Below are 14071 nucleotides of genomic sequence, written 5' to 3' on the forward strand. Positions count from 1 at the left end.
CTTTCCAAGGGACCTCTGTTGCCAAGGTCAGTGGTGATGCTTTGTGTGTGTGTGATCATCTAACATAAACGTCTACGACACAACGGACAAATCATGTATGTGTGTAGGTGTGTGTGTGTGTGTGTGTGTGTGTGTGTGTGTGTGTGTGTGTGTGTGTGTGTGTGTGTGTGTGTGTGTGTGTGTGTCTACAGTGCTGAGGGCCATGGCTGACCAGTTTAAGAGCACTGCATTGGGAAATGTATGCATGAGCTTGGAATATACAGTCAGCAGTCTCTTTCCACTGCACATAGCACAAAAAGAGCACTCTAACACGGCTGTTTTTCCTCTTCTATGCGTCTCTCTCATGTGTAAGGTTACCTGATGGCCTGCCTGAACCATAAAACACCACATCAGCCACCGAATTCGGAAGTCACTGTTAAAGTATAATTACACAGGACAAGGTGTCTCGCAAATTCACCACTAAGTACATGGAGACACACTTCACCTGCTCTTAAAAATGTTCTGTAAGTTTGTGATGAATGTTAATTCTACACAAAAGCATAACTGGGACACAACAACAGTCCGGGGTAGAACAAAATATAGGGGGTTCATCCGGGGTAGAACAAAATACGGGGGGTTCATCCGGGGTAGAACAAAATATGGGGGTTGGTCTGGGATGTGCATCCAGGACATCCAGTGCGGAATATGTACGGGATGGGAACTAGCTCCACAGTGCTATTCCAGCTATGACTCACAGGTTTACCACTGACCGGAACGTGATCCATGACTGTAATAAAGGAGGCTTACTCCATCTAAATGCTTTGCTTTCTTGAAAATGTGCCTCTGCCAGACACTTCTAATGATTATCAGTGTGATATCCCGCCTCGGGGGAAATGTGGACATGAAGATGAATGGGGTATAAAACAGAGACCAGACGCGCTTTCTTATCACATAACAAATGTCAAATTCCCTCGCTGGATGATAGCTATCAAGTCTGACGCAAAGCCTGTTGTCAGGATTGTGTTATTTCACCTTTCATCAGAGCGTGAGGTGGCAGTACGAAGGCAAACAAGGCTTGACTTCAGAGACTCAGTGCCAAGGAGCATGGGGATCAAGGGATAGACAGCAATTATGATGATGAGAGCAAACTAAACGGATAGCTGAGGTGAAAAGGTCAAAGAATGAAGTGGATATATAGAGAGTTTATGGACAGAAACAGTAATGGGTGGACTAAAGAGAGAAGATGGAGGGGAAATGCATAAACTGACAGTAAATAAAGTGCACTCAAACAAAGGATGGATGAGAACCCAGACAAACTAATTACAAACCAAGAGCTTGGGGGTAAGACTGAATCTGTGCACCGGGTATGTTAGGAAGCAGCAGCAGAACCCATATTAAGATGCAGAAGCCAAACTCAGCCGACGCCGCGGAGCTTCCGTCGTTATGGAGACAGCCGAGCACTCATGCGCACTACCAACCCTGCCCGTGTGAGTTCTGACTGCCGGCCAAGACACCAAGGCACTCCTCCAAGATGGACACGTCCAAAATAGTAAATGTCTCATCCTGCTTTACAAAATGTTGGTAATTCTCCAAAACCTTTCAGGCAGGTAGCCACCTCTCATGTCTTGAACATGTTGAGCCTGACAAGGAGGGAGTGCTCACTGGACAAAAAGCAAATGTTCCCGGAGCATCAAGGAGAACCCGGAACAAATGTTTAGGGAATGTTCTTTAAACCTCTATAACCTATAGCCCAAGTAAGATTCTGGCATATTACATAAATCTACAGTAAAAATAAGTACCAAGGGCTAGGAAGACCAAAGTGTTTGTGATACCATGTCATGTGACAGGAAGTGTGGAGGATCTGGGGTCTGTTCACTGGATGATAAGTACACTCCACTTCCTGTGGGTCATATGCTCGGTCCCATATTTATCTCCAGCTCTTTTCCTGATACCTCTTCGGTAGAAAATAAGAACATGGCTCCACCTACACCTACGGAGGTGTGATGATGGTGGTCAGGCACATCTCCATCATCATATGTTTCTATCTGCATTTCACTTCCTGAGTGTGCTGGCCACATCTTCCCCCATCCATACAGACATGCATCATGTCAACACTCCACAGAGGATCACATTTAAGTGCATGAGGACATGCTATATGCTTCACAACTTAATCCAAAAGTACATCATCACAGTGAGATAGCAGCTTCCTCCAGGGAAGCCCAGATGTAGGGATGGAGCAGCCTCCTTCCTCTCTCTGACAGACGACAGGAGACAGAGAGGTGTGTGTGTTTGACCTGCGTCTACTCAACTGGAAGGAGAAAATGGTTGCTGTGTCAAAGAGCAGCTAAACCGGGATTCGACGATGACGCAAAAGAAGCGCTAGGCTACACACAACACCTCCTTTGTTTACATACTGTCCCTGACTGGCCAGGTGCAGCGACTGGCCAGCTGCCATGGCAACAAAGTGACCATTCCCTGCCCCCCTCCTTTAGACACAATAGGCAGAGAGATATTTATTGAGGCCTCATTGGCAGCCCCCGTAATTACAGCTTTGCTATTCACGTTATTGTTTTGTTAGAACGGGGAAGTTGACTTTCTAGCTACAGGCATTTTCATGTCTCATGTCAACTCTTCATCATGTAATAAATACTACCACGTCTGACTAGGCCTATATGACACGCATTCATGTGTTTTGTCTCAGGGAAGACCCCTCAGGGGTCCTCCCAGCCGCCTGAGCACAAAAGCTTATCCCCGTTGAGAGGCTTTCAACAATTAACGAGCGCCGCGTCTGACTGGCAGAGTGGAAAACAACTGTCTGTCAGAGGGATGGAGATGGGCTCACCGCCAAGAATCTTCTCAGCCATCTGATGTCCTGATCCCCTGATCCCCACCGTCTCCAGAACAGTCTAACAAGCCACCCCAGCACAGGGGAGGCCAAAGGTCAGGAGTCAGGTCAGGGGTCGTTATAGAGGCAGACCAGACACACAAAACTGCGACAACCCACAGACGTGTCTTGCAGCAACAACAGATTATGAGACTATGATCGTCCTTTAAGATTCAAGACTTGACTGACTTATTCAAAGACTTGAGACTTGACTTCTGGCTCAATGACTTGAGACTCAACTCGAAGTCGTGCTCAATGACTTGACTCGAACTTACCCTAAGTGACTTCTGGACAGGTCTGACACAGTCTCACTGATTTGCAGTGCAAGATGATACATCTATCAGGACCAATCTCTCTCTTTATAGCGACACGTGTTTCGATGAATTGTGGCTATTATTGTGTCATAACTCAATGTACATGCTCTTTGTCTCTGAGACTTCGTGTACCATAGTGAAACAGGGTGGGCTTTGGACATCAACAACACCAACCTTTACTCCCATCTGTTTACCTTTTCTCAGCTAACCGCTGACAGATCCATTGTCGGGTTTCATTACAAGCGCACTGAGGAGAAGTCACAGGGTCTGGCGCCAGAAGCTAAAATGTTGGCTCCGAAAAAAGGTTGAGTGGGAGGTTGGAGGTTGGTGCTTTATGTCCTTTATGACGTATGATATCATGATCATCCTCCCTTGGCCTTTCATAGTCTGCAAGTCCTCCCACCTGGTCAACCCCTCCATGAACGTTCCTCCATTTGGCTCTCATCACCCTTATTTCAGGACGGATGCTTCCACACCCTATCCCTGTACTGTACTGCACACACTGTCCATGCTGTACACAGTCATAAAGGATGTGCTTCCTTGAGCCCTCAGCAAGGGAAGCATGGTAGAGGGGAAACATGGCAATAGTGGTTGATGTCATTTATGGGGTTGCACAGAAAACAGGAGTAAGTTATAAACCAGTGTTTAACCACTGTTCCCCTCAAGTGTATCTGGCAGGGTTAAACACTGGTTTATAACTTACTCCTGTTTTCTGTGCTAACCCCATAAATGACATCAACCACTATCATGATAAACTTTCCACCCGTCTTTATTGGTCCAGTTACACTCACTCACTACTCCAACCTTAAATCCAAGCATATATGTACAATGCTATAATTTGCACATAAAATGTGTATCAATGTTGAACACACACACAAAAACACACACAAACTTTATATACAATTATAGCATTGTACAGTTTGATTGGTGCAGCCAGGCATAACCAATCAACCGCATGGCCAGAGGGGCCCAGAGTCTGATCTACCACCATTATCACACAGAGGCAAAGCATGCCTCACCGCTTCTATAGCAACGAGGGGAAAAAATGAATGATGTCACCGCTATAAGTTACTCAAGAAAGGCAAAAGTTTTAAGGAACAGATATAAATACTCCAAGGCATTAATAGTATCTGCTTTCTAGCAGACCAGAATAAAGCATTAGCAGCTGATGCTGTTGATGTAGCAGAGAATGAAATGTGTTTTTTTTCTAATAAAGACAGGGTACATCTGGTGCGTCCGGGAACACCATGCACAGCCAATCAAGGCGACAGCACTGCAGACACGCACACAAACGGATCCTCGGTCGTGACACTATTGTTAGTGGCAAATGACCTGTGTTCTGTTGGGCATTGCCTACCGTCTGTGAGGGTGGTGTAAACCAGGTGCGGCCTGTCATTCAATTAGCATCCAAGGGACAGAGGCACAAATGAGCTCAAAACGCTGGGGGAGAAGCCTCTCCCAGCACTACATAAGGCCTTTTCAGAAGGAAGGAACAAAGTGAGAAAATGGAATGAGGCGCAGAGAGATGCATCCCAATACTATAAAATAGACTATCATGGATAGTAATGCAAATAGTTGTTGCTACATTATCTTGTCAGTAAACATGTTATCTTAACTCACATCTCTTTGCCTCATCCATACAGCTAATAACACAACAGTTAGTGTCAGCAGCGGGATCTAGCACTGCAGGTATAGTCACAACAAATGAAGTACTGACCACACACTTAGAAAAAAAAGGGTTCTTCAGCTGTTCCCATAGGAAAATCCTTTTTGGTTCCATATAGAACCCTAACCTTCTGTATAAATGGTTCTACATGGAACCCAAAAGGGTTCTACCTTGAACTAAAAGAGTTCTACCTGCAACCAAAAATGGTTCTTCTCTAGCTAGAACAAAAGTGGTACCCGCTGCGTGCCGACCCGGTAGCGACGAACCCGGCATTTGTAATTGTAGAATCGCAATGCTCGTCAGTGGCCAATAAATTGACTTTGAGCCAATCAGAGAGCAGAAACTCCCACGTGGGGAGGCCAACAGGAGTGACAACAAAAATAAATGGGGCATTTTCTCTGTAAATACATGGTTAAATGTCATGAGCCAGTCACATTTCATATGAAATGTAGGCTATGGGATCGTAGCTAGCTAAGTGCACAGACACAATGCACACAACACTAAATACTTCCTCCAAGCTAGCTAACCACTGTAGCTAGTATTGATATTATAATTCAATCACAATTAATTAGTTTGCTGTGCTAGCCAGCGAATATGCTAAAGTTAGCTAGCTAACGAAACATTTGGCTATGGACTTGCACTGGCAGTATGGGATTATGGAGAGTGAATCAAATTGTTTCTTCGTCATCTTGCTAGGTAGTTAGCTGTGGCCATCTGGCTAGCATCAACAAGGGCTTTCCACAAAATAGCAACAGTAGCGCAGCTAGCAAGCTAACATTGGGTTCTAGACCATTAACTAAGCAACACAGAAGGACATGCATTGCCAAACAACGCTACTGCCACCTTCTGGTTTGGAGTATTTTAACAAGGCTGAGTGGCTGACGACTTCAAGTTCTTTGCTGTGTGAACACAAAAGAGATTATGCTAAGTACTGTCTGCAGGCAAACATTTTACAATCCTTCCAGTGTATCTGAGCTATTAGTCAGTGAGTGAGAGAAAGCAAGTGTGAGAGAGAGAGAGAGACAGAGAGAAAGAAATAGAGAGACAGAAAGGGAGATAGTGAGAAAGAGAAAGAAATAGAGAGACAGAGAAAGGATGAAATAGAGAGACAGAGAAAGAGAGAAACAGAGAGAGTGTATGTTTGCCTGTTCTGTGATTGATATTGAAGGTTAATCAGTGAGCGTGAGAGGGGTGTGCATAATAATATGTATTTGTGAGTGTATAGATGTCACCAGTGACATAACTACTCTGTATAACACGTTCAAGCCAAACCAAACCAATCAAACGCATTGACTAGGCTAAAACTAGACTTTTAACATATGAGTTCCTTTCCACAGTTTCAGGCTTCTCTACGATAACTCCACGGACGGCTACAAAACGACAACACATTTAAGCTTCAAGCAGCTCTCACTACTAGCCTACATGATGATGGCACAACACCTTCGGCCCCTCGCGGTCATACACACTAACACCCAGGCAGAAACAACAACTAGTGTCCCCTCACATTGTCACAGCGTGACCTTAGGCTGGTGACCAGAGCCAAACAGAGAGAGAGACTCCATTCAACTCCTCGTATTGTCTCCTTGCCAAAGGAAGTGGCGTTTACCCGCCCTCACGTTCTTCATGATTGCACTCCTTTGTCTACCGATGAGCGTAATGGAGGCAAAAAAACTAAAACATGAACAAAGGTCTCGACAAGTAGACCACGCGCAGCTACGAGAAACCATGTTAACGGTTGATTGTAACGGACAGAACATTTTTGTGAGGCTATTGGCCAATGAACCGCAAGTGTCGCTCATGGTTCGTGGTTGCTCATCAGCTACACTGCTGGTAATTAGAACATATTGTTGACCTTGAGTTCATTATAATGAGAGAGAGGGGAGGGGGATTATGGGAAGGTGGCTGGCAGGCCCTTTGTGACATCATCCCCTGTAGTGGTTAGTTGGGGGAGTTGTTGATGATGATTGATGAGGGCAGTGTGTCATGTGACTTCCCATAAAGCACGGATGACTGTCAGGCCCTATTCCTAGAGGAGCTGATGCCATAGAATTACAATGGGTATAACATACATTACAATTCAAATCCATGTTCCGTGACGTGTGGTTTGGTGGCCATATTGGCTGTACTATTGGGACTGTTTGGTTAATTGATAGTTATCCCATCCCTATTCGGAAATTTGTTTGGATATGTGTTCTTTGAGGCCATTGCAAGGAATGCATAAATGTACACAATGTACAAATAGAATGAACTCACTGACAATTCGTAATATCACGTTCACCAAATCAGCATGATACTGTGAAAAGCTGTGAAGTTCATTAACCATATTCATGATGATTATTTTCCCATTGCTCATGTACCTCTGCTTTCATTTCACAAAGCAGAGGTTTCATGTCCTGTGAACACATGCAACTTTTTTCAGCTTTTATATAACATTCTTCTCCTGAGCTTTCAAAAGAACTGCCTGCATACAAGTACCAGCACAGCGAGCAGAAACATCTGGAAAAGACCTATTCACACTGTAAACCAGAGGTTCTCAAACCTCTCCTCAGGGACCCCCAGTCGTTCCATGTATTTGATCTATTCCAGAGTTAGCACACCTGAGTCAACTTACCAACTAATCATCAACCCTGAATGTGAATCGGGTGAGCTGGTTCAAGGCTACAACAAAGTTATGAAACGTCTGGGGGTCACAGAGGAGAGGTTTGAGAACCACAGCTGTAAACAGTTTGGTCGGGCAACAATTCACTGGAGTGACAGAGACACCTACTGGACATAGTAGGTCACAACTCCATCTCAGCTCGTTCCAATGTATCGTCCAACTCACACCAAAACCTGAAGCACCTACTTCCTCATGTTAATCCAAGCAATAGAAGATATGTAGATAGTTCATTTATGTAAATTATGCTTAGGAGCTATTTAAATTGTGATGGTCACATAGCCTACAAACTAAAAACTACATTTGTGAAACCCTACAAATGCATTAGAATTTCATACAGCCATCCTTTTCAAGTCTTCTCCTACAATGCACTCATGAGTACAGTTCTGGCTAAGTGAATTGGAGAACTCCCCATTTTCCCCCAGTGGTCCGAGCTGGGCTGTCTGCCAACGGGGGCTTAGGGCCACAGGCTTGGCTGTCTAACCTGTTAGCATAGCAACGCTCTCGCAAAGGGGGCAGCAGAGGACACAGAGTGTGTGATCTGTTTTATAGTGGCTACTCTAAAGGTTATGGTCACACTATACTGTACATAGGCTGCCATTCCTGAAGTCAGATGTCCCAGTACTAGGCAACATGCGTGCACACACACTCACAAATACAAACACATATATCTGTTTTCAAGAACACCCATTATCATAACCAAAAGTTTACTAAGGGTCACAGACAGCAGTGTCAATCTCCAGTTCCTGTGTCAAATTACAAACACATTATAAGTTGGGGGTCCTACAGTGCTTCCTGTAACACACACGTACGCGCGCACACACACACGCATGCATCCACGCACACACACAGCAATACTTTGGTTGCACAGAGAGAGACTGATGTGGCTGGGGTGAATGGGTGTGCTTGGCCACACAATAAGACTGATCTCCAATCAGACAAATCGTATGAAAGAGAAGGAATGCAGGAAAAGCCACGGTCTGTAAGATTTCCACTAATTTTAACTAATGAAATAGCCTAAACCCCTTGATTTAGAAAAATATGACTTCTAAATAGCTTTATAATCAGATTAGTACAGCTGTCTTATTGAGTCATGTTTAAAAACGAAGACCTACTCCTGCATTCGTGTTTTTGTTGTCATAGGAGGCTTGCAGAGCGTAGCTTTAAAGAATAAAGGAACAGCGAGAAACAGAGATTGGAAGTGTAGCTAATCAAGGACATGAAGTTTCTGAAAATGTACAAAGTATCTATCGATCCCTCCCGGATACATTCCAACGCAGCATCTGTCACTCTACCCTCTTATCTGTTATTTATTGACCTGGCTCTGGCTCAAGCCCAGCGAGACTTCACAATCTCACACCTACAACTCTCTCCAGCCCATTCGTTCCCATTCAGACTGCCAGAGAATGAGATCTAAACTGAAACTGCTTCCCAGTTCCCACACTAAGTTAGCCTAACATTAGCACCACAAGTTAAAGGTAAGGGTCTAGCTATGGAGACGTGTACTTTACCATACTGAGGCCTCAAGATGTGGGAATATCCAGCCTGGTCTCAGAGCATTACATATTATTCTGATGCAAAACGTACGATATGGTATGAATTCTAACGTTAACTAGGCTAAGGGTTAGGGGTCAGGGTTAAGCTTAGTGTTAAGTTTAGGAGTTAGATTAAAGGGTTAGGGGAAGGGTTAGCTAACTTGTTAAGTAGTTTCAAAGTAGCTAAAAAGCACTAAGTAGTTGAAAAGTTGCTAAAATGCTAAAGTTGCCCGTGATGACATTCAAACTTGCAACCTTATGATCGCTAGAAGTTTGCGTTATACGCCCACCCATCCAACCACCCTACTTAATTAACCATCTGTCTTAGTAACCATACCAAACGTAACATACAGGATTTACATTTACTATGTTACATCTAGTCTATGAGACCAGGCTGGTTATAAAATATTGCAGTGCTGCACCGCTAATGTCTTGTGGCCATTAAATATAAGTCCTCCAGGTAATAGTGAAAGGAAGATCTGGGTAAAATGCATTTGAGGAGCTCCAAGGTAACCGTACCTCCAAGGTAATCATACCAATGTATAATGCAATAAGATGAACAAATAAGTCATAGAGGGATACACTGTAACTAGGTGAAACAGAGAGAGAGAGAGAGAGAGACAGACACTCGGGAGAGTTCAAACAGTAAGCAGTAACAAACAAAACAGATATGCTGACAAAAATCACAGGAACAAAATATTTTATGAAAAGATGGATTGTACTTTATATTATGGACCAAAACCTTGTATTTACTTGATAATACAGTAATTACATAGGTTGGTAGTGCAACTACATTGTAGGTATATCTTCTACATAGTTTCATATCACCAAACTGGTGGAACTGGTGTGGTAGTGCCGCTCCAGGCCTGGAGTTGGAGAACTGCAGTAGAGGCAAGGCCCAAGGGACCAGCACAACCACCCACTCCTTCTGCGACCCCCAGAGTCGGACCAACAAACAAACCAACGACGGCCCCCCACGGCCCCCCAGGGCTCACCCCTTCGGACCTTCCCCAAACACGTGCAACAAACGGAGCCTCCAAGGCCGGAATCTCAATGGATTTCGAATGCCTTAGAAGGAGAAATGGAACAGTATTACTTTGTGGCCAACGGGTCATATGACGTGGATGGAGTGTGAGAGGATGATGAGGTTGGTTCCAATGCGCTTAAGTGACTTCCTCTCCTCGTCTCCTACACGTGTTGCCTTTGGATTGATTCCTTCTTGTACATGTTTTGTGGCATTCCATCATATCAGGGGCTCCCGAGTAGTGCACCGGTCTAAGGCACTGCATCTCAGTGCTAGAGGTGTCACTACAGACCCTGCTTCGATTCCAGGCAGTATCACAACCGGACGTGATTGGGAGTCCCATAGAGCGGGACACAATTGGCCCAGTGTTGTCCGGGTTTGGCCGGGGTAGGCCGTCATTGTAAATAAGAATTTGTTCTTAACTGACTTGCCTAGTTAAATAAATGTTAAATACCAGGGAGTCATTTCAATAGCAGAGGGTCTTGGCTTGGTGGTCCTTTATAGTGGCTCTTTGGTGGCAGGTAGCCTAGCGGTTAGAGCATTGGGCCAATAACCGAAAGGTTGCTTGTTCAAATACCTGAGCCGACAAGGTGAAAAGTCTGTCGATGTGTCCTTGAGAAAGGCCCTTAACCCTAATTTGTTCCAGGGGCGCCATAATACTATGGCTGTAAAACTGCACATATGTGACAAAACATGTATGTATGTGACAAAACATATTTTATTTGTATTTTTTAGTGTAGAGGAAAAGTGGTGGAGGATAACTTCCTTAATACCCTCATAACCTCCCTCATTGGCTTTGTTAACATGCTGTGACTGCCATTTACAGGATGAATTCTGCTAAAGCACAGAAAAAAACGCCACATCAACATTTTAGAGCATCTCAGGATTAAATGTTTTTCAGGATTCAGTATGGGGAACACACAAACACTCTCTCTCACACACACTTTCTCTCTCACACACACACACACACACACACACACACACACACACACACACACACACACACACACACACACACACACACACACACACACACAGTACTCTAGGCTATTTTATGACGAGCTTTTCTGACCCAACATGTTGAGGAAGGCGGGTGGGCAGTGCTGTGCACTACACCATCCCATGTCCCCCGGCACTGCCCTCGTTCTGCATGCCATGACAGATGTACAAAAGACATGGCCTTGTGCCAGGCCCTAATCTCTTTTGTAAAGACCATACAATGATGATCCCCTGCCTGGGGAAGTTATTTGAATAGTGTATTGTTATGCTAATTCATTCCAAACCATTCTAGCAACTGCGTCCTAGCAGGTTGTTTATCTTAGTTTTTATTCTGAATGCTGTTTTTGCATTTACCGTGAGAAAGTAAATAAATAGGGCTTATATAGCTATCAGGCTTTGTCTCTTTAAATGTCTGTCCTGGTAGCCTAGAACTTCAACTAGAGCAACAGATGAAGAAAAAAAACGAATTACTTCACCTTTGCCAACAATAACTTAAAGCAAACTATAAGTATTTTGTTACCTGTGTATCCAGCATCATCATCATCATCTTCTTCTTGGATTCATATCCCCTTCCTTTTCTTTTTCCTGGCAAATCTCGACGCGTCGTGAGGCACTCCTACAACAAAACTCTCCACATTTCGAGCGAAACAGCCAAAAACCCACTGACAGCGCACTTGAAACGTGTCGAATTCCCCGTGACTGTAGTAGCCTAGTGCTCGTGGCTTGCACAGTGCAATATCCTCGGAGTACAACAGCGGTGTCCAGGTGTGTCATCAATTCCACCTCTGTTGATGGCACTCACTAAAAATCAGACTGTAAGCATTAAAAAAGCTTCTCGCACTTGAAAGTCAGGCTAATGGCCGAGTAAGAAAAATATCCTCAGTAATGGAAAAGACACTTGTTTCAAATCAAGTGGGCCACATATGGTTTCTATTCAGGGCGGTCCGATTTTTTATCCAAATTTGTGGCGGAGCTTGGACAAATAACATTGAGAAAATAGAAAAATAGATCACAGTGGGACAATATTAGAATAAAAAACAATATTAGAATAAAAAACAAACGGCCATCACTTCATGCATGGATAGGCCATATATTCATATGACAGTTATATGCTGTATCTATATTTACATTTTAGTAATGTATCCGACGCTATTATTTAGAGCCACTTACAGGACCAATTAAGGTTACGTGCCTTGCTCAAGGGCACATCGACAGATGTTTCACCAAGTCGCCTCGGGGATTCGAACCAGCGACTTTTCTGTTACTGGTACCTGCCCCCCTATCTGTGTGCAACGGGATGTTTGCTTGGTTCGAAAAATGAGTCTCGATTATACCTTGGTTGCTCCCTTTAAATTCTCATTTAGATATTAATTTAATTTGACACTTGGAGACCAAGTGGAATGGATACGATCCCGATAGACACAATAATTCAATGTTTGCCTTGAAAGAAATATGTAAGTGTCAGTTACATTATGAAATATGAATTAAAAAAATCTGCGATATCCATGTACAATTCAATTGATGTTCTCTCGCAGCCACTCCACCTCATAACATGATGCTGAAGGCACAGATGGATGACAGGGCGATTCTGATTTCTGGGTCATCTTTTCCTATTGCATTTTTCCCGACAAGATGCCATCACATTTTAGGATTTTGTATTGGATATGATCCAACCATTAGCCTAAAGTCATTATAATCATACAATTAATAAGCCCAACATGTATTTTCAGAGCTGGGTGCTCCCCATGTCGATATATGTATATCCAGAGGCTCCCGTTTCTATAATTATCCCAGTGTCTCCTTCATCAAAATATTCTCCTGACACAAAATGGATGGTCTCTCCAATGTCTTGCTTTTTCATATTCTTCTCTGAGCAGGCTCCTTCGGGATGTGTGGAATCCGTGTCATATCCCTCCTTCATACGCCTCTGAGGTGTTGGCTGTTCCGTTGAGAAAAAAATACTAAAACCATAAATAGCATGGTGAGAAGCGAGTCCTGTCTTAGCCAAGCAGACGCATTTAAATACAGAACGAGAAAGGTGGACATGTACAAATAAACAACAAAAATCACTGGCATCCACAACGCACGATGTTAGCAAATGAAATTGGAACGCTTCGGTACCCACGAGCTGTTATTGACGAGGCTGGGATACCTGTGTCTTGGGCTTTACACCAATTTCGCAGCATACCCTGCGCCGGAGCGGATTGTCATTTCTGAGCCCCGAAGCAGGCATAAAACCATTCATTCTCAAAATTGTCCCAGTGTTGTTCCTTGGCGTAGTCCCGGTCGGGTAGAATAATCAGTCGCTCTCCCCGCCAGCCGGTTGTCGATGAGATGAAAAACAGAGGGAATACGGACAAACCTCACGACCACTCGCGCTGAATTCTGCGTGCGCAGCAAGCCAGGGCCGATTTGACCTCAATCTGAAATAGCTACATTACAGACATGAATATAATCTATATTGGGTGCCTGCTGTAGTCTACTGTAGCTGTCACCAAAAGCTCAAAGCCGGCATTAAAAACAAATGTGATCACATAGCCTAGTGTGAGGCCTTCGTGACATCATATGATATGCTATACTGGTGTGCAAATGCATCGTAGATAAAATGTAGGCTATTTAGTCAAATACAATACTGAGCCACACACTGGCCCTATGTTTGTTAAATAACTCACATTTATTTTACGGAAATTATAAATAGTTATATTCCTCTCTTTAAATCCCTGGGTGTTTAGCTCGTGTGAGAGACAGGTAGAATATACAGAATATTCCCGTGATGCCTGGTCTGGCAGATGCGACAAGACTTCTCGTAACCAGCTACGATTTCGGCTTTCCCAAGTCAAACATAAGACTGATATTTTGTAAGATTGACAAATTCAACATGGACCTTCTATAAAACGTTAACAACAACCTATCATCGCTTACAGAGGAAAAATAATCATGGGCACCAAGTGGTCCTATGGTGCAAGTAAGGGAGGGGTTTCCATGGAAACAAGCTGCTGAAAGCTCCGTACCAA

The 14071-nt window shown here is 43.9% G+C and overlaps 1 protein-coding gene across 1 annotated transcript in view; it reads right to left on the reverse strand.

The window, feature by feature from the left end:
- Positions 1–13635, reverse strand: part of LOC106570436 (ral guanine nucleotide dissociation stimulator) — a 76116-nt gene extending 62481 nt beyond the window's left edge. Inside the window, exon 1 of the mRNA XM_014142779.3 lies at positions 11578–13635. Within this exon, the coding sequence (XP_013998254.1) occupies positions 11578–11604 (27 nt within the window). The 5' untranslated portion in view covers positions 11605–13635. The remainder of the gene's footprint in view (positions 1–11577) is intronic.
- Between the last annotated feature and the right edge of the window lie 436 nt (positions 13636–14071).

This window comes from Salmo salar, chromosome 01, assembly GCF_965601325.2.
Source record: "Salmo salar chromosome 01, fSalSal1, whole genome shotgun sequence".
NCBI classification, from domain to species: Eukaryota; Metazoa; Chordata; class Actinopteri; order Salmoniformes; family Salmonidae; genus Salmo; species Salmo salar.